This window comes from Dasypus novemcinctus, chromosome 5 (genome assembly GCF_030445035.2).
Source record: "Dasypus novemcinctus isolate mDasNov1 chromosome 5, mDasNov1.1.hap2, whole genome shotgun sequence".
NCBI lineage: Eukaryota > Metazoa > Chordata > Mammalia > Cingulata > Dasypodidae > Dasypus > Dasypus novemcinctus.
Genome location: NC_080677.1, coordinates 7877185 through 7899108, shown reverse-complemented (window position 1 = coordinate 7899108; position 21924 = coordinate 7877185). Strand labels below are relative to the sequence as shown.

General features: G+C 38.1%; 1 protein-coding gene across 1 annotated transcript in view; it reads right to left on the bottom strand.

Annotated features, from left to right (window-relative positions):
- Positions 1-5274: 5274 nt before the first annotated feature.
- SUN3 (Sad1 and UNC84 domain containing 3) overlaps positions 5275-21924 on the bottom strand; it is a 45554-nt gene continuing 28904 nt past the window's right edge. Inside the window, exons 5-10 of the mRNA XM_004450212.3 lie at positions 19367-19538; positions 18769-18853; positions 12197-12312; positions 10600-10767; positions 7034-7126; positions 5275-6025 (exon numbers count right to left, since the gene is read on the bottom strand). Coding sequence (XP_004450269.2) covers positions 5906-6025; positions 7034-7126; positions 10600-10767; positions 12197-12312; positions 18769-18853; positions 19367-19538 — 754 coding nt within the window. The 3' untranslated portion in view covers positions 5275-5905. The remainder of the gene's footprint in view (positions 6026-7033; positions 7127-10599; positions 10768-12196; positions 12313-18768; positions 18854-19366; positions 19539-21924) is intronic.

The window sequence follows — 21924 nt, the reverse complement described above, 5'->3', positions numbered from 1 at the left end:
AGAAGGAGCCTAGCTCAACTGCCTTCAGGTAAATGCCCAAGCCTCTTACAAATGGCCTTCCCCCTTGATAACCTGGAAATAATGGCATTATTTGTTTCATGAGAGCAGCAAGAATTTGTGTCGTAGGACAGAGCCCATCCTCTCCAACCCATCTGCCTCTTCCATTGATTCTATTTCCTTGTCTCCCACTCTCAGTTCCATTCACATCTCCATCCTGCTAGCTCCATGCACAATCTACCCCCCACCTGGGCTATTGTGGCAACACCCCAACTGGCCTCCCTGTCCACTCATGTGGCAGCCAGTGATGTGTCTAAACTCAAATTTGATCATACCAGGGCCCTCTCCAAGATCCTCAATGAATACAAAAATGTCACTCTTTGATGAAGTCTAAAAGTTTTAATCTGCTTTCACAAGTAGCTCCAGCTCCATTTTCCAGACCCATCTCAAGCCATTTTGCACAGCTCTTGAACTTTTTAGTTCACATGCCCTACACACGGGTGCCTGGTTTTAATCACAGACTCTCCCTCACGCTGCCCCCACCGAGTAGTCATGCTCTACCCTACAGGGACCACTCCCACGTGGCTTTCCTGTTTTGACCAGAGAGCCACCTTCTCCGTGAGGGTGCCGTGTTTCAGAAGGGTTCTCTATTGGCAGGTGGGAGACACACACACCAGAAGATGATGTGTTCCAGCGTCTGACTCATTTAGCAGCGGATTCAAAAAGTCAGCTGAGGCTGGGTGGCAGCACAAACGGGAGCAGATGGCAGCTTCCCTTGGCTCAGGACACCATGCTCGAGGGAGGGTTTTGATAGAACTGATGACCATAGTTTTGTGCTGCAGCGTAGCTTTTGTATGATTAAGGCTGACATTACTATGCCTGAATAAAAGTCATCCAGGCTCTTTGCTTTCAAGCCACACCCATCGAATCCACACCATCAGACTGGGAACCGGCAGAGAAAGTGCGCTGGTTTCGGTTTTCTCCATCTCCATCCCTCTCCTTGTGTTTCAGGAAGCCCTTGGCTGGGACTTAACCCCGTTTAGGACTCAGTGATTACGGTTCAGAGTTTAGCTTTTCCTTTCCTTGCAGGGAATTCTATACTCCCCTGGTTAAGTCCCTGATATGTGTCCATTTCATGTTTTTCCTTCTTTTCATAACATGCATCATTCTTATGTAAGATCTGTCTTTTCCCCTTGACAATTATGAAAGAAAACCCTGGGACCATGTCTTTTTTGTTTGTTTTTCAATTTCAAGGTCGAAATGGGTAATACCTTCCTGGGTTCAAAAATAAAATGTTATACATGTGCAGTGAAATGTTTTCTTGTTTTCCTCACATTGTTGCCCCCTGCCAGTTTCCACTTCTCTCAATCCTTTCTCACCTGGGAAACAATGCTTTTTTGTGTGTTGTCATATATATATATATATATATATATATATATATATATATATATATATATATATATATATATATATATATATAAAATTTGCTGTTTTAACCATTTATAAGTGTGCTGCCCAGGGGCATTAATTAGGTACAACATTGTGATATCATCAACAGCATCTGCATGGTGACTTAGGGTTACGTGCTCCAGAAAAACCAGTTCTTAACCTTAGTCCTATGACAGAAGGCCTTATAGAGAAGACCACAGAGAACCGACGGGCCAGAGCCAGAAGCCAGAAACCGGAGGTCAGGGGAGCCCAGAGGAGAAAGGAGAAGACTCTGCCATGTGCTTTGTCATGTGGCGGAAAAGCCAAGGACCCCCAAGACTGCTGGCCAGCCAGAAGATACTGACCCTGGAGGAACCCTTCTAGCTTCTGAACCTGTAAGCGGGTAATTCCTATTGGTAAGCCAACCCATTATATGGCCTTTGTTTTAGGGGCAGAAACAAACAATCATCACCAAAACAGAAATTTCTGCTAAATGAAACTCCCTAGCCCCCTCTGTTCAGCCCTTGGATCCTCTAATCTACTTGCTATCTCTTTAAATTTGCTTATTCTAGCTATTTCGTATCAGTGGAATCATACCATACTTATCCTTTTGTAGTTAGTTGCTTTCACTTAACATAATGTTTTCAAAATTAATCCATGTTGCAGTATGCTTCAGAACTTCATTCCTTTTTTATGACAGAATATTTCATTATATGAATATACCACAGTTGGTTCATCCACTCATCTGTCAGTGGATATACCTTGTTTCTGTCTTTTGGCTGTTGTGAACAATGTCACTATGACTATCCATATACATGTATCTATTTGCATCTGTTTTCAGTTCTTTTGGGGTATGTAACTAGGAATAGTCTTCTGTAATTCTTCAACTTTTTGAGGGACAATTAAACTGTTTTCCACAGTGGTTGCATAATTTCACATTCTTATCAGCAAGGGTTCCAATTTTTTCTACATCCTTACCAACATGTCCTTTTCCATTTTTAAAAAATAATAGCCATCCCAGTGGGTGTAATGTGGTATTTCATTAGGGTTTTGATTTGCATTTCCCTAATGGCTAATGATGTTATCTTAGTTTGCCAAAGGGCTGCTGATGCAAAGTACCAGAAATGGATTGGCTTTTATAATAGGGAAGTATTTAGTGTAAAAGCTTACAGTTCCAAGGCTATGAAAAGTCCAAACCAAGGCACCATCAGAGATGCTTTCTCACCAGAGTCAGCTGCCACATGTTGAAACAAGATGGCAGGTGATCTCTGCTGCGGTTTGAATCAGCGGAGGGCAACCAGGCCTAGGGCTTGTCTCTTTCTAGACCCCCTATATCAGTCTTGGCTGCTCTGCTTTCTTCCTGAGTTCAGCTGTGAGCCATCAGGCATATAGCAGATCTCATCTCCTCTTGGGCTGTACCATGGGCCCAGCCTCTTGGGGCTTCATGCTTAAGCCATCCTCTAGGTTTCTTTCTTATATGGCAGGATCAAATATGGTGGCTGTCTGTGTGTCTCTGGGTTTCCAGACCCAGCAAGAGGCCAGAGACTCAATCTGAGTCAATCCTCACTGAAGTAGTCCAATCAAAAGCCCTAAAGCAATCTTACCACGTAGTCTAATCAAAGGGTCCTCAACTGAATTTAGTGCAATCAAATGGTATCACATCCACAGGAATAGATTAGTTTAAAAACAAATCTTTCTCTTCTTAGGATTCATAAAATAATCTTGAACTGCCAAAGATAATGAACCTTTCTTCATATGTTTATTGCACATTTGTATATCTTCTTTAGAGAAATGTCAATCCAAGTCCTTTGTCCATTTTTAATTGGGTTGCCTTTTTCCTTTTCAATATTAGAAATTCTTTATGTATTCTGGATATTAAACTCCTATCAGATATGATTTCCAAATATTTTCTCCCATTCTATAGATTGAGATATTTTCTTGATAATGTCCTCTGTTGCACATAACTTTTTAAATTTAATTTTAATGAAGTCCAACTTAACTATTTTTCTTTTGTTGCTCATGCTTTTGGTGTCATATCTAAGAATCCATTGCCAGTACATTGTCCTAAAGATTTCCCCGTTTTCTTTTAATATTCTATGGTTTTAGTTCTTAAATGTAAAACCATATAGGTTGTTGAAACATTTTGAGTTAATTTTTGTATATGGGTATGAGGTAGGGGTCTAATTTCGTTCTTTTGCATTTGAATATCCACTTTCCCTAGCGCCACTTGTTGAAGAGACTATTCTTGCCCCATGAGTGGATGTGGAACTCTTGTTGATATGAGGCTAAATTTATTCCTAGATGTTTATTCTTTTGGGGGCTATTGTAAATGGAATTGTTTTCTCAATTTCTCCTTCAGGTTGTTCATGGCTGGTATATAGAAGCATGACTGATTTTTGTGTGTTGTTCTTGTACCCTACAACTTTGTTGAATTTGTTTTGAAAAACTTTTCATATATATTATTTTGCACAAGGTAAATCGTTGAGTCAAAGAATATATGCATTTTTAATTTTGACAGATGTTGCCAAGTTCCCACAGTAAATGTTGTACCTATTTGCATTTTTGCCAGAAGTGTGTGAGAGAACCTGTTTCCCCAAAGCCTTGCAAAAAAAAAAAACTTTACTATTTTTCTAATTTCATTGGAAAAAATGATAGCATAATGTAACTTTGGCCATTTTTCTTAAAACAAATAAGCTTAAATACCTTTTAATGTGTTTCTGTGAACAATCTGTTCATAGTCTTCGGCCATTTTTCTATATGGTTATTGACACTGATTTCTTGAAACTATAAATTAAAAAGATTACTTCCTTAGTATACCAGTTGCAGATTTTTTTTTTCTATTTTGATTATGATATTGTTGGCCTTGCAGAGGTTCTTTATTTTTTTTTGCAGTAGAATTTATATATTTTTTCTTTTGTGGCTTCTAAATTTTGAGTCTTATTTTAGTTAGTCTTCCCTCTCCAATATTGTAAAGAAATTATCCCATGTTGCCTTTTTAACATTTGTGGTTTCATTATCTACCTGAAAATCTTTACCTGTTTGAAATTTATATTATACACAGTGTGAAATGTGGATACAATTTTATTTTCTTAATGGCTTCATAATATCCCAAGCCATTTATTAAAAAATCAATTTTTCCTGTCCTTTTTGAGATGTAACCTTTATCATAGACTACATTTCCACGTAGATTAAGTGTATTTCTGGACTTGTGAGTCTGTTCTATTTTCTGTGAGTGTACCAGTACCAAAATAATTAATTATTGTTTTTCTAGCCATGTCATGGGACTATATCCCTTTGTTTCTTATCTTTTTTTAATCAGAAGTTCCTTGTCTTCTTGCTAAGTTTATATTTCCATTTGAACTTTAAAATCAATTTGATTTAAAACACAACTCTGTTGTTTTTAAAATGTCTTTTAATCACTTTTAAAAATGGAAAATATCAATCATATATCAATAAAGTCTGGAGAACTACCATGGGCCAGGATCCAACAGCAATAATCAATTCATGGACAATCTTTTTCATTGATAACCTCACTCATTTCTTCCTTGTATTATTCTGATATATACACAAGATATGTCATTTCATCAGTAAATATTTAAATATATAAATCTAAAAAATAAGAACTCTGTCATCACACATAACTAAAACTCGTTTTTAACAATAATTTCTTAATATCTCATAATTGTCTTATAAGTACCATACTTTTTTTCTGGTTTTTAATTGGGATCCAGTTAAATATATAAATTAACTTGGGGAGATTCTCATCTTTACAGCTGAGACATTGCATTCATTGAAGTCTTCTTTTAATCATTGACTGCTTTTGTACTTTTCTTCTTGTAAGTATTTTAATTTCTTGTTTTATCTTCTTTATCTTTATTGTGGCCTTTGTAAATTATACTCTAACTAGTTTGTATTTATGGACAATATTGACTTATATGTGATAATTTTGTATCTCTAACGTACCAAAATTTCTCTTTGTTCGAAGTGTTTTTTTTTTAATTGGCTTTGTTGCATTTCAAGGATTTCATCAAATCATCTGCAAACAGTCATGATCAGACTTTCTCCTCAGTAACTTTTACCTCTAGTTTCTTTTTCTTATCTAATTGCATTCACCAGTATCTTCAGATGAGTGGTAAACAGTAGTGATAATAGTGGACATCCATGCCTTGTATGGATGAATTAATAAATGAATGCAAAGATATTATGAAAAATACTGTTGAATATATACCATTATCTTCTACAGATTCACTTTTCAGCACTCTAACATGATTCATCCTCTAAAGCTAAATTACCACAAAAAAAGATTTAATTTACTTCCATTATTTTTTAATAGTAAAATCCATTTTTTTGTGGCAAGTATTAAGGACTTTGAGGTTTCCCTCCCACCCCAATTTTTTACATCTCAGTGTGCTGTATAATGCAGGAGAGTGAAAAGATGAACATTCTTGACCTACAGTCATGACCTTCTGCACCAACTGTTCTAGGTGTGATTTCCTGGATTGCCATGGACCCTGAATCGATATAAACAGGTATAGGTTGGGTGCCCCCAATTGCTGAGGATTTTCAGTTTCACACATAATAAATATTCAGACACTTCATGCTGAAAATAAAGGAAAGATAAAAATTAATGCCTTATAAAGAAATCCACTTCAAAGAATCCCAATGAATGCTGAAATACAAGTATTTTCTTATTCTCATTTAACAGATGAGAAAATGAGCTACTGGAAGTAGAATTTATAAAAGCCCAACGCAGGGGGAGGAAGACAATCTGGTGGTCTGGATACACAATTCCCCTCCTGCAGCCACTGTGATCGCTATCCCATAGTTCTCCTTCGTTGTTGACTGTGTCAAGAAGGGAAGGCATGTACAGGGAGTGTGTGTGGAAAAAAAATCTATGAAGCCCACTATTATAAAAACAAATATATAAACCCAAATGCATACAAACAGATGATCAAATATGAAACTCTATAAGCATATTCTTTTCTAACACAAATACTATTTTGGGCTTAGATTTTCTGATCATTGGTTAAGAAATGGCATAATACCCTTATTTTTACATGGTATAAGATGCCTTCTACAACTATTCAGTCACTTCTATGGCAATTAAGAAACAATGAAAACATATTTTATACAACTTAGAGAATTTAAGGGAGTTTATAAGTTAACAGTTTGTATTTTTTCAATTGGATTAGTAAAAGTTTGGCTTCTATTATTTGGTATTAAATATTTTGTCTTACCCTGAGTTTCTTTCTGCTTCCATTGCTTCAATTTTCCCATTTCCTTTATTCAAGGAAGATGAGATAGTAACTCAAATTTAATAGTATGAAAGGAAGAGGATAGTTAACAGAATGTCAAGACACAGAATATAAAAAACAAAGTGATAGCAGATGAGTAAGAATTTGACTTAGAAACTGCTTTCATACTTGTCTGTCTTTTGCATTAAAACACACTTCAGATATTGGAGCTAAGAACTGAAGTTTAGACAAGTGTTGCTTAACTCATGCATTGGTCATAATTATTTCCACATGCAAATTTTCATCAAACAACCCCATCAAATCCCTTCTACTGAGGGAGCCCAGGCAGATCTTTCCACCAAAACTTTTATTACCTGGAGCTTAAATGTTTGAATGGTAGTTCCTCTTTTGTTATACATAAATTGACCCAGGAAAACTTCTTCTCCTTCACATTCTTTCAAGATGCCCTATAAAGAAAGTGAAAGACATGGAGGTTTTTAGTGGATGCTTGATTAAAATACACTGAGACATGCTGTCTGCCCAAGTAGCCACAATTCACCAGGCATCTGTGGGAATGCACCAGGGGCAATGAGATGTGCTGGATGTTAATACAGCCCTATATACCCCAAAGACTTCTAAATTTGGAGTTTTTGAGGCAGGAGGCAGGCTTAACACAGGTTGACGTGATAGATAGATAGATAGATAGATAGATAGATAGATAGATAGATAGATGATAGATCTAGATAAATAGATGACCAATAAATAGATTAGGTAGATAGGAGAAGGAAGGTTAGACAAATATATGATAGATGATAGATAGATTAGACAGACAGATAGATAGATAAAGCAAATCCCACCATAAACTCTGGCCTAAACTATATTTGCAATCAAACATGCTTTCAACAGAATAAAATAGAAAACAAGAAATTAGTTCCCGTATTGACCTGATGCTTTCCAAAATGAGATAAACTTAATCCAATCGCTAGACTTTTGTTGCACAAATAACTCTATATGAAAATTAAGCTCTTGTTGACTGAATGAAAACATTGATATCTGTGTGCAATATCCCTTGTGCTTTTTACCCTCCTCCTTTACCTTTCAAAGCTGAAGATTTTCAAGAGGAGAATACATGGTGGAAATTAATTTATTTTGTGAATCTAACATTTATTGTTAGATCCCTAAACTGTGCTAACACAAAAAATGTTCATTACTTAAACCATTTTATAATGAAATTTTTACTCTTCAAACTATTTAATACATTTTCTATTAAAGGAATTGGGTGCTTCATGATAAATAGTGCACCCACAATTACAAAGATAACTCAAGGCTTGTTCTAATTCTTTTAACCTGTTAACAAGAGCTAATTTTATTTCCTCCTACTTTATCACTGTTTTCATTTCACTTGGTTTATAAATTCTCTAATATTTAAAAGATAAATGAGGAAATATAGATTTTACTATGAAAGGATTCTTGACCAAAGGATTTACCTATGATTTCCCTAGATAATGAGTAACTGTGTGTGCCTGTCTGATAAGGGGTTCGGGGTACCAAATTCAACCAAATTCAGCTTTTTCAGAAACCCCTGCAGAGATGGTGGCGGGCTTACATGAGAAGAGAGAAATCCTCTTTGTCTTCTGCAGCCCCCAAATCACGGGATTTGGAGGCATTCCGATAATATACAAGGGAGACTACATCCATGTTTAATACTCTCAGAGCCTTCCTCTGGATAGTATCGCCAAGGGGTTAAATAAGTTATAGACCCAAAGGGCGGAAATGCAAGTAGACACTAAAACAAAACATTTTACAGATGGCCAAGCGGCAACGCATCCAGCAGAGCAGAGAAAACAGAAATTTCCCTAGCTGTGGGGAGAACGGTGGCCGGCTGACTTACACAGCAGGGCCCCAGAAAGGCCCAGGCAGGGAGCCACCAGGGCTGGGGGCATCAGGAGACCCCAGATCAGAGGGTTGGCTGACAAGTCATTTTAAGGGTGATGACCCCCCACCCAGCACAGCAGAGGGCTATCTTCTCCCTCACAGCTCTTACGTAGCTGGCAACGGGAACACCACAGAAAAATAAGGTGTGAAGTAGAGCTACCCACTGAATGGTGGAGTTCTCCCAAGCTGATGCCTCCTAGGTAAAGGCTGCAGGGCCAGTGTCAGAGTAAACTCACCTGACACCATACTCTGGGGCCTCCAGCTAACATGGCCCAACCAGCCCATCCTACCTGTCAAGAAGCCCCACCCAGGCACACAAGGCTCTCTGTCTGCTTTTTCTTGCTTCATTCTTAAATACGGACAGACAAGCATCGCTAGATAGTTGGGAAAGTATTTAGTAAGAAAGAAAATATATGTGGGAAACGGACTTTGGCCCAGTGGTTAGGGCGTCCGTCTACCATATGGGAGGTCCGCGGTTCAAGCCCCGGGCCTCCTTGACCCGTGTGCAGCTGGCCCATGCGCAGTGCTGATGCGCGCAAGGAGTGCCGTGCCACGCAAGGGTGTCCCCCGCGTGGGGGAGCCCCACGCGCAAGGAGTGCGCCCGTGAGGAAAGCCGCCCAGCGTGAAAAGAAAGTGCAGCCTGCCCAGGAATGGCGCCGCCCACACTTCCCGTGCCGCTGACGACAACAGAAGCGGACAAAGAAACAAGACGCAGCAAATAGACACCAAGAACAGACAACCAGGGGAGGGGGGGAAATTAAATAAATAAATAAATCTTTAAAAAAAAAAAAAAGAAAATATATGAACAGCTAGGAAAAATGGTTCAAAATGGTTCTATGGAAATAGAGAGGAGGGAGCAGAAGAAAATAAAGCTATAATTATGATCTTCAGATGCTTAAGAGAAGCTATTATATCCATGAAAGAAAAAAATAGACCCTAGCTTGGGGAATGTTTATAGAAATAAGAAGAGCTCTTGGAAATTATTAACATGTTAACAAAAATGAAAAATTCAGCATAGGGGTTAAAATATAAAAAGCAGAGAGAAAACATAAGACAGGAATTTTTTTTTTTCAAATAGTAAACTAGCTTATAAGTCGAATCTTCTGGATATAATGAAATTCCAGGATAACAGTAACGAATTAGGCCTACTGTGCAATGAGCCAGTTTGGAGCAGAAGCAGAGAGAGAGAAAGAGGGAGATATCAATTTGTAAACTATCTGAGGTGAGGATACTTATACTTCTGCAGAAGAGTTTGGGATTGGTTTAGTGATGGAAATATAGAAAGCCTTGCAAATTAAATAAAAATGAGGTGATTATTAACCTAAGGAATACCAAAGCAATTATTTGAAATAAGGAAATAGCATTCTAGTATACTCTCTGTCTCAACAGAGAACAATATTGTTCACATAGTCACAATGGAAACACTGAATGCAAATTGAAATATAAGATAAAATATATGGCTTGGTAGTTCTTCAGTTGGCTACAGCATTGCCATTTGATCCAACAATTACATTTTTAGGTATATACCCAAGATAAATGAAAACACATGGCCACACAAAAACGTACACGCAGCAGCATTATTCATAATAGCCCCCAAAGTGGAAATAACCCAAATGTCCATAAACCAATGAATGTGTAAATAAAATGTGGTGTATCCATACAATAGAATGTTATTTGGTAATAAAAAGAAATAAGAATTAAGGGTTGGGAGTAATGGGACACTGTACCTCAGTTTCTCATTATAAGCTTTACAGAAATATTTGATCTCTTTAATCATACATGTATAATTTTGATAAAAGTAAATATACAATAAAATATTATCTAATAAATAATCTGGTCTAACCCACTTACTTTGCAGATGAGAAAACACAGATTGGGAAATTCAGTGGGTTTTCCACAGTGATACCATTAGTTAGCTGTACAGTTAAGATGGAGCCCAGCCCAGCTCCTAATGTCTAGCCAATCCCCTTCTATCATAACCCACTCTAAATGATAGACTTCTCACATAGACGGAAAACTCCTTGGGGGCACTGGAGGTGTTTCCCGAGGGAGAGATCTTCTCTGAAATGTGCTCCATGGTAACAGCAGTTGGGATGATCTTCCTGGCTAGCTTGATTAGGGTGTGACCCTGGGGACCTGGGAAAGCCCAGCACTTCCCAGGATGGACATCTGGCTGGAAAGAAAGCACCAAGTTCATCTCTTTGCTGGCACCATAAATCCACCCCCAAAATCTTGGTTACTGTTTACTGCAGGTCTATCTTGTGTCTGGTAATACAAATGTGTTGTGTGGTATAAATATCAACTAAAACTTCCATGACAACCTTAGGCTTCCACATACTCTAGCAATCAGAGCCCTGTGTGACATGGGTATACTTTCTTTCCTTGCTCTCACTAGACTGTGAGCTACTGGGCAGCTAGAGGGAATGAGTGGTGATGGAGTGGTGGTAGTGATGACGTTGGCATGGCTGGTGCTGCTGGTAAAGAAGAAGAAACCACTGTCTACTATTTTCCACAGCTAGGCTATGGCCTGGAACGAATTCCTGGGTTTATCCCTGAAGGTACTTACAACTTTGAAACCACGGTCAGATTTGGGGGTCACAGTTAAGAAGTGCACTACAATCTACTGGTGATCCTGAGAGGTTAGGTGGCAATCTCATTTGGAAATTTTCCCTGTTATAATTGGATCAAATAAACACTTTGTTGACCTCAATGGTAGTTGGCACAAAACTGGCCCTTAGGAGGCATGAACGCTCCATAAATGTTTGTTGAATGACTGAAGATTTCAGTGGAAAAGGGAGCCATAGAATAAGCTATTCTATTTGAAAAGTCAAATGCATCTGTTCTATTTGAGAAATAAAGAATCTAGTTTACTGACCATAAAATAATAGATAAGTAAGTAAAAGAAAAATTAATCGTAGTTTAATGACTATAATGTAAGAAATAATCCATGCTGTTTAGTGACAATAAAAATTAAACAGCTTCTACTTTGGATGCCAGAAATGTTTTGGTGATGGATGATGGTGATGGTAGCACAATATTGTGAACATAGTTAACAATACTGTGTTATGTATTAGAATGTGGCTAGAATGTGGGTAATATATAACAGTACTGTGTTATATATTAGAATATGGCTAGGTTATATATATGTTACTAGAATAAATTTTTTTAAAAATCCATAGAACTGCACGACACATGCAGTGAACCCTAAGTTGAAACACAGACTATGGTTAATAGAACAATTATAAAAATGTGCTTTCATCAATTGTAACAAATGTATCACACAGATGCAAAGTGTTAAGAATGAGGCATTGTATGGGAGTCCTGAATTGTGTGCATGATTTTTCTGTAACCCCACAACTTTTCCTATAATAAATCATTTTAGTAGTATACTGTGTTTTAAAAGGGAATTCAACTCAATTAATATTTTCCATTAATATTTTCTAACCAGTCTTTTGTAGTAAACTTGCCAATTTAAAACTTAAAAAAAAAAGTGAGAAGATTTAGGTCCTGAAACATGTTCAGAAAATCTTATATTGCCTCCGTTTTAGACATTGATATTTTCATGATAAATAGTAAGAATAGAATAAGAACTTAACTTTTACCTGAAGAATAATATCTGGAGGCATTTCATAATTTAAGAACCCTATCCCATGCCAGTACAGTTTTGCCTTAACATTTTTGTAACTTTCTGAAGTCCCAGCTTCAATGATGGAGGCTCCTAAGATTAAAACATAATTTTAAAAAAATTTACACATGCAATTCAAAGCACATTATTTGAATTTTAATAATGTTCTTGGAAAACTATTAGTGGGCAAATTATAAAAGAAATAAAATTCATACTCGAATAAAGAAGTCAGGTTTTCTCTGTCTAGTTTTACAATATTTCTGAAACTGATATTATGATGAAAAATAGAATTCTGAGGAATTGATTTATAGAAGGAACTATTATAATAATGATATTTAATGTATTTTCATGAGCTTAATTGATAATCATATATCTGCTTTGATAACCGTTTGTTCAAAGTTCAAATCTTTTGTTCATTTTTTTTTGTTGGGCTATCTTTTCTGTTATTGAAGTTGAAGAAGTTATATAAATTCTAGATACAAGTCCATTGTTGAATAGGTTTTGCAAATATTCCCTCTTAATCTTTGGCTTTTCACATTCTCTTAACAGTCTTTTGCAGAACAGAAGTTTTTAATTTTGATGAAGTACAATTATCTCATAATTTTCCCTTCTTGTGGATCATGTTTTGGTGTTATAGCTAAGAAATATTTTCCCAACCACAAGTCGCAAAGATTTTCTCCTGTGTTTTCATTTAGAAGTTTTTTAGCTTTAAGCTTGACACTTATAGTTTTTGTAAAGGTGTGAATTATGGGTTAAGGTTTATATTTTGCATATGCATTTTCCAGCTGTTCCTGCACCATTGACTTACTTTTCTTCCTTTGCCAAAATCAATTGGCTATATAAGTGTGGGTCTTTTTCTGGAATCCCCGTTCTATTTCATTAATCTTACTAATACCACACTCTCCTGATTACAGCAGCTTTATGGTAAGTCTTTTAACAAGTAGTGTGAGTTCTACCACTTTGTTCTTCTCTTTCAAAACTGTTTTGAACTATTCTAGTTCCTTTGCCATTCCATATAAATTTTAGAACCAGTTTCTTGACTCCTACAGACATCCTGCTGGGACTTTGATTTTGATTATATTGGCTCTATAGACTAGCTGGGAGAGCTTACATCTTCACAATAATTTTTTAGAAGGCTTTTAACTACTGGTTCAATTTCTGTAATAGATACAAGACTGTTCATATTATCTATTTATTGAGCAAGATTTGGTAGTTTGGGTCTTTAAAGAAATTGACCCATTTCATCTAAATGGTCCAAATTTGGGGCATGAAGCTATTTGTAATATTCCTTTATTGTCTTTTTTCATTCTGTAAAGTTTATAGTGAGTGTCCCTCTTTCCTCCTTGATATCAATAATTAGTGTGTTCTCTCTCTTTTTTTTCTTAATTGGTCTTGTTGGGCATATCAACTTTTTTTCCCCAAAAAACTGGATTTTGTTTTCATTGCTTACATTTTATTGCTCTGCACTATATATTATTTATTTCCTTTTTTTGACTTCAGAGCCTACTGTCTTTAGGTGGAAATTTTAGAACTTCTTCTATTTTCTTTTTAATAAAAGCATCTAGGGCTACATATTTCCCTGCAAGTACTGCCTTAGATGCGTCCCACAGATTTTAATATTTAAAATTTTATTTTTCACTTAGTTAAAACTATTTTCTAATTTCTCTTGTAACATCCTCTTTTACTCAGGGGTAATTAAAAATGTACTGTTTATATTTATGAATATTTGGAGGAGGTTTTCTTGATAGCCTTCTCTTTTTTAATTCTAGCTTATTTCCACTATGGTCAGAGAATATACTCTGTATCATTTCAATTATTTTAAATTTATTGAGGTTTGTTTTACAGCCCAGAATATGACTTTCTGCATATAAGTCCCATGTGCACTTGCAGAAACCTTTTACACTGATGTTGTTGGGTGGAATGTTCTATGTCAATTAGGTTGAGTTGTTAGATAGTGTTGTTTAGATCTTCTCTTTTGTGCCTGATTTTCTGTCTTCTTTTTCTATGACTAACAGAGAAATGTTGAAGTCTCTAACTAAAACTGTGTATTTGTGTTTTTCATTTTAATTCCATCAGGTTTTGCTTTACCTATTTTGAAGCTCTTGTTAGTGCAATTGCGGTCACCCCTCGGGCTGAAGTGTGGTTTGCTGGCCTGGCGGGGGAGCGGCCGCGGCAGGCCAAGCCGCTGCCCCCATAATAGGGTGCTGGTCGGACTCACCGCCACCCCTGAAGGAAGCTCGGCATGGGCGCAGAGTGCCCTTGGGTCTCCCCTTCTCGGCAGCCATGCTTCCGCGGCCGCCCCTCCTCCCGGATGGCGCCACCCGATGCCTGTGGGGCGGCACCCTTCTTCTTCTTTCTCCCTGCGCAGGCGCAGGGCGGAAAATTCCAGTCTGCCCTTTTCCCCTCCCCCGACAGCAGCAACAGCCAGGCGTGGGCGGAAAAATCCAGTCTGCCCTTTTCCCTTCCCCCGACAGCAGCAACAGCCAGGCGTGGGCGGGAAACTCAAGTCTGCCCTCCACCCCAGCAACAGCAGCCACCAATCCCTAAACCCTGCCCCTTCCCCCAGCAACAGCGACAGCCAATCCCTAACCACCACCCCTCCCCCGTCCAGTACCGCCCACTGACCTTTCGCCGGCAACCAATCAGAACAGGGCATGGCTTCGACCAATCAGCCTTCCCCAGCCCCTATAAAACTGTTGCCTCTCCCTCAATAAAGTTGGACTTGCGTGTTTGCCTTGTCTCTGCGGTAGTTCTTCTGCCGTGCGCCCTCCAGTCCTGAGAGCCCCCGACAAGGGCCTGGCCTCCCTTGTCCCCAGTTCGTCGCCTGCTTCTCCGGGCGACCCCTTCGTCGCCTGCTTCTCCGGGCGACCCCTTCATCGCCGGCTTCGCCGGGCGACCCCGTCAGCCGAACCGCGCAACCCCTTGTGAGACTGATCCCTCGTCTGCTGCCGGACCGACCCCTCGTCCCTGGTGGGACCGACCCCTCATCCCAAGCGGGACCGACCCCTCGTCCAGAGCTGGACCGACCCCTCGTCCGCAGCCAGACCCCACCTCTACCGACCGAGCAAGCCGCCGCATGCAATCACATTTAGGATGTTATGTCATCATGGTGAATTGCTGTTTATATCATTATATAATAGCCATCTTTAGCGCTAACAACATCCATGTTCTGATTTCTTCTCTGTCTGATATTGCTACAGTCACTCTACTATAAAAGAAGATTTTTTGCATGGTATGTATTTTTCCAATGTTTACTTTTAACCTATTTATCTTATTAAAAGTTAAGTGTGCTTATAGATAGCACATATTTGTGTCTTACTTTCTATCCAATCTGAAAATATCTTTTAATTGATTTATCAAACCTATTTACATTTTATATGATTATTGACATGATTGAATTTGTGTACTACATTATTATTTGTTTTCTCTGTTTTCTCTTTTCATCTGTTTTTCTTCATTTGTTAACCCTTTCCTGCCTTCTTTTACAATAGTTCAAACTTTTATATTCCATTTATTACCTTTGACTTTCTTTGTAGTTTTTAGTCATTTATCTAGGGATTACAACATACATATCTAATCTTTCATGTTCTACTTAGTTTCACTATTTTACCACTTAATGTAAAGTATAAAACTTTACATCCATAGAGTCCCCTTCTATCCTCAACTTTCCTTTATAGTTGTCATATGTATTATCTACTTATATTGATACCTGACCAATGTCTAATTTTTTCTTTTTAACGTCATACATATGATAAAGAACTTTGAAAGTTGTCTTATATTTAATTGAGTATTTTTTTACCTGTTGCTTTTTCTTCATTCACTAAATTCAAGGTTTCCTTCTGCTATAATTTCCCTTAAGCCTGAAGAACTTCCAGTAGTAGATCTTCTGACAAAGAATTATCTTTCTTTTCCCTCATCTATGAATTTCTTTATTCTGCTTTCAATCTTGAAAGATATTTTTGTAGAGTTCTGCATTGACATTTCTCTTTCAGCACTTTTTAAAGATATGCTTTCCCTTCTCTTCTGGCCTCCTGACCTCTCATAAGAAATCTATAGTCATTTGAATCACTGTTCTCCTGTATGTAATGTGTGAGGTTCCTCTGTAGTTGCTTTCAAGATCGTTCCTTCATCTTTGACTTTCAGCAATTTAATTATGATGTGTCTGGATTTATTTTGTTTTGTTTGTTTTTTTAAGAGCTACTGGAGATTGGACTCAGGACCTTGTGCATGAGAAGCTGACTCTCAAGTACTGAGCTACCCTTGCTCCCTGTGTCTGGATGTATTTTTACCTGAGCTTACTTTTTTGCATTTGCTGAGTTCTTTAATCAGTAAATTTATGCGTTTAATCAATGTTGGAACATTTTCAGTCATACTTTTTCAATTTATTTTTATGAATTGATTGCTTATCTTTTTCTGAGACTGCAAGGGCAGAAAGAATATTAGACTTTAGATTTTGTCCCACAGGTCACTGAGGCTCTGTTCTTTTTCCCCCCAATCTTTTCTTTTTCTTGTTCAGATTAGATAATTTCTATTGATCTACCTTCAATGTCATTGACTTATTCCTCTGTCATTGTCCTTCTGTTATTGAGCTCATCCAGTGCAGTTTTTATTTCAGATATTGGATTGTTCAGTTCTAAAATTTCTATCTTGTTCTTTTTAATAATTTCTATTATTTGACTGAGAATTTGTATATTTCCCTTCATTTCAAGTATACTTGCCTTCACTCATGGAGCATTTTTTACAGAAGCTATCTCAAAGTCTTTGCATGATAATCCAAACAGCTGTGTCATAATACAGTTAACATCTGTTGATTATCTTTTTTTCTTTTGGAATTTGGTCACCTTTTCATTATATCCAGATATACTGAATAGTATATAGTGAGACTCTTATTCCTTAAATTATCCACTGGAGATTGTTTTTGCTTGTTAGTTTTTTCAGGCAATCAACTCAGAAATGCTCTAATCCTAAATTCTTTTTCATTCCCTAGGAGTAGTGATGCCAATCTCATTTCAGTTTTCAGAGCCTTTGCCATGGGTCTGCACTGTGCATGTGCCACCCAGGTTAGTCCAAGATTTGAGCCCAACCTTCAATCGTTGTTCAAGTCTCAAAGCTTTTGCCATGAATGCACAGCTAAATGGTGCACATATAAGTTATTTGCATACAGATACGAGATTAGGAAATCTTCACCAGCTCTCTGCTCAGGCTCACCCCGACTCTCTGGACCATAGGAATCACTTTTCTGGTTCCTCTTGGTAGAAAGAGCAGGTTTCTTTCAGTTTTAACCACTCACCCCACTGCCACTACTGTGCAACTCTGCAATTGAGGGCTGCCTTTAGCCTAAGCTGCCAGAGGGAAAAAAATAAGAGACATTCATCACATACAGGTCACTTCTTCAATTTTTAGCTTTCCTTCACCATCATCTGCTTTTATTTACTTTTAAAAGTACTCAGGTAAATTTTAAAAATATTTTGTCCAGATATTTTAGTTATAATTAGTGGGACAGATAGGCTGAAATGGGCTTTATCTGTTTTGTTGAAACCAGAAGGCAGTTGTGTTTTCATGCTAAAATTTATAAAGATGCCATAACATTTTCTGCTTTTTCTCGTCCACATTGGGATGTCCCTGGGTCCATATTTGTCATTATGGGCTTTTCAAAATGGAGGTTGTAAATATATTCAGTAGAAAAGAAGGAAGGCATAAAAATGGGCACACCAGAATACCAAGATTCTTTTTTTAAAAAAGGGACTCAATGGATTACCTTCCCTTATCTTATCTCCATGCTTATGCTTCCCCATGCTTCAGGGAAGTCAGGTTGAACAGTACTGCTTTCTTGCTCTCTCTCAAAACACTTGCTTACTCACACACACACACACACATGATTGAACAAATCATTTTCATTCAGTTACTCTGTATCATGTAAGAAACAAATTTATGTCCCCAGTAGAAATTTGTCTTTAAATTCAGAGTTACTTTGTGTGCTTTAATTTTTTTCTCCCTTTTCCCCTCCTTTTCTCCCTCCTTCTTTCCTTCCACATTGCTCACTGAACACATTATTGACAAACTGTTATAGGTAGAATATTATAGAGAATAATAAGGTTAATAATTCATAATCTAAGCCTTGAGAATTATTTTAATTAGAGGATATTGAGAACATTCCTTTATTTATAGCCTTAAACACTGTCATTTACTAACAACTCATTTCAATTTGTTATTATAAGTCATATTTGTATATGAAAATATAAAATGTTGTAATGCCTACTATGCTTAAGATATTTTCTGCATTCCCCCAGTGCCACTGTGGTACCACAGCTGTCTTTGTGGTCCTTTTAAATGCATGCTAATGAGGTTGCATAATTATTGCTTCCTCTAAGAATTGCAGTCAGAAGGCAATCAACTACAATTAATTCTATTCTCTTTATTACCTAGATTTACTAATTTTTCCTCCTCTAGTTACCAGATAGATAAATGTTTTCCTAATAAAGAATAGAGACAATTTTGAAGCATTAATGGGTTTTTTCCTGTTTTTCTTTTCACATTTTCTGTACTCACCAGCAGACTTAAGGGCATAATCAGCCATCTGGACTTGGTCCTCTCTCAACTTTTTAAGTACATAATTTACCAAGTTTGACATTTCCTGTAAAAAATTTAATTTTAAGAGTTTCCATTAATCTCTACCAACAGCTTGAGTTTTGATGACTCACTTAATGGCTTATGGACCTATGTTCCCTAATAGGCAAAATAATAATAGCAGTGAACATTTCTCAAGCACATCCTCTGAGCCAGGCACTGTGCAAAATGCTTTACACAGCCATGTGATAGAACCTTCATAGCTCTGTGAGAAAACCATTTCTGAATGATCTTTTTTTTTAAATATTCAAAAGTGGAAAATAAAATAGAATCAGTTATTTTGGTAGGAAGTAAGTCTATACAATGTCTTTTCTTTGTGACACAGCACTTGCGAGAAAGTGTGTACCTAGGGGCAAGCTTTAGTGAAAGTAATCTAATGTTGGAAAGAATTTTAAAGGAAAGGATGCAAGCCGAATCTCAATTAGTGCTAGAATAATTACTGCCCTCAAAATAGTAATGGAATGGTAACACCGGATGGAAGTTCTAAAACACCATAGTCATCCCTCCCAACCCTTGTTACCTCCTCAAGGATCTCTTTGTTGTTCTCCTCCTCAACATCTTCCCCACTGGCATTCCAGCTGTAATTATCCATGCCATCCTTCATATCTCTAAGTAATGCCTTCAGAACACCTATTTGTTCAACTAAAAATAGAATTTCACGGAAGTTGTTTTCCAAAGTTTGACTTTCTTTCCTGTAAAAAAAGAGCCCAATATAAAAGTAGGAAGGTTTAAACTTCATCTCCCCTTGTCATCAGGGACTCCTGCCTTCTGCCACGCATCAGCCATGTGAAGAGTGTATTATATTGTTGAAGAATGAATTCTTGTGTGAGTGGAGATCGGAGGAAGCCCATGTAGCTAAAACATTACTCTTATGACACTTATGGAAAGCTTTCTTGAACTTCCCCTAGAGTTCCACATCGGGCAGCAGGAGTCTGCCAAACTTGCAATTCCTTCTGGGCACCCAGGACCCATGCTGACCCTGAGACTGCGCGTTTTGACACTCGTGGATCCTAAATTTTGTGCTCCTTAAAACTGGGAGAACTTTGTATGGTATAGAGCAATGTGGTTTTTTTAAAACCAGTTTTATTGAGATACAGTCAGTCACACACTACATAGCCCATCTAAAGTATTTAATCAGTGGCTCTCAGTATAATCACACAGCTGTGGATTCATCACCACCATCAATTTTAGACCATTTTCAATAGAGCAAAGGATTTTAAACTGTTCCCTGGGGTTCTGTGGAATGGCCTCAGGCAAGGGGTAATTAGGAGAATACACACTAAGCAGCTATATTTCATTTGGTCAATAGAATGAGTGTGTAAGGTTTTTCTTTTGAAGAATGTATTCTGCTACTTTTTAAAAATCAGTGATATGGGAAGTGGATGTGGCTCAAGCAACTGGGCTCATGGAGGTCCAGGGTTTGATTCCTGGGGCCTCTTGGTGAAGGCAAGCTGGCCCGAGTGGAGAGCTGGCCCATGTGGACCACTGGCCTATGTGGAGTGCTGGCCCATGTGGAGAGCTGGTGCAGCAAGATGATGCAACAAAAAGAGACAGAGAGGAGAGAAAATATGAGATGCAGCAGACCAGGGAGCTGAGGTGGCACAAGGGATTGAGTGCCTCTCTCCCACTCTGGTAGGTCCCAGGGTCAGTTGTTGGTGCTGCCTAAAGAGAAGATAGACAGCACAGAAGAACACACAGCGAATGGATGCAGAAACTAGACAGTAGCACACACACACAAAAAGCAATGAAGTGGGGGAGAAATAAATAAATAATTATTTTTTAAAAACTTAGTGGTAGAGGGAAGCAGATGTGGCTCAAGCAGTTGGGCACCTGCCTACCATATCGGAGGTCCCAGGTTTGGTTCCCAGTGCCTCCTAAAAAAAAAAGAAGGTGAGCAGACAGAGAGTTTTCAATGCAGAGACCCAGAGAGCAGACAGAAGGTGCAAACAATGAAGGGTAGGGGATAAATAAATAAAATAAATCCTTACAAAAATTAGTGGTAAAGAGACTTCTGGTTTGATATCTAAAGGATTTGGAAGGTGCCACTCCCATCTTAACAATAAAAAAATGAACAAACTGAAAATCATCAACTCTTCATAGATCAATCAAGGAATTGAAGTTGGAGGGCAAACCACCACCCCAGAAACTGGAGAGGGGGAGATGTAGAGAAGCGCAGCTTACCATGAGTACGCACTGGTAGGAACACTGAAAGAGTAATCAATTAATTGTGGAGACTAAGCACAGACTAGCTTGAGAGATAAAAACTTCCTAGGGCCTGGGCCCAGGGGCCCAGCCTTAAGTCCCACACTTTCAGGAGATTTTTGTGTTTTGTTTTGTTTTGTTTTGTTTCACATAAAATTTCATGTTCTTTAATCAATCAACAAACATTTATTAACCTTGGCATTTCACTTTCATTAGTGCCTTATGAACAATCAGAAAAATCTTGGGCGGCGGACTTTGCCCAGTGGTTAGGGCATCCATCTACCACGGATGGGATGTCCGTGGTTCAAACCCTGGGCCTCCTTGACCCGTGTGGAGCTGGCCCATGTGCAGTGCTGATGCATGCAAGGAGTGCCCTGCCACGCAGGGGTGTCCCCCATGTAGCGGAACCCCACGCGCAAGGAGTGCGCCCCGTAAGGAGAGCCGCCCAGTGCGAAAGAAAGTGCAGCCTGCCCAGGAATGGTGCCACACACACACGGAGAACTGACACAACAAGATGACGCAGCAAAAAGAAACAGATTCCCGTGCCACTGACAACAACAGAAGCAGACAAAGAAGAAGCAGCAAATAGACACAGACAACTGGGGTGGGGGGGAAGGGGAGAGAAATAAATAAATAAATCTTTAAAAAAAAAGAAAAGAAAAATCTCGATTGGACACCCTGTAGTCCTAATTCACATCTCTAGATTTCATTATCCTCACAGTTACCTTGATGAAACCAAAGCTATTTTCATTAGCATCCCACTGACAGATATACAATTGAGAAGTTTGGAGTCCAAAGGGGGAAGTAACTGTCTTGTACCTCTTGCCAGTAAAATTCCATCTTTTTTTTTTTTTTTTTTGTATTTTTTAGTAAGAT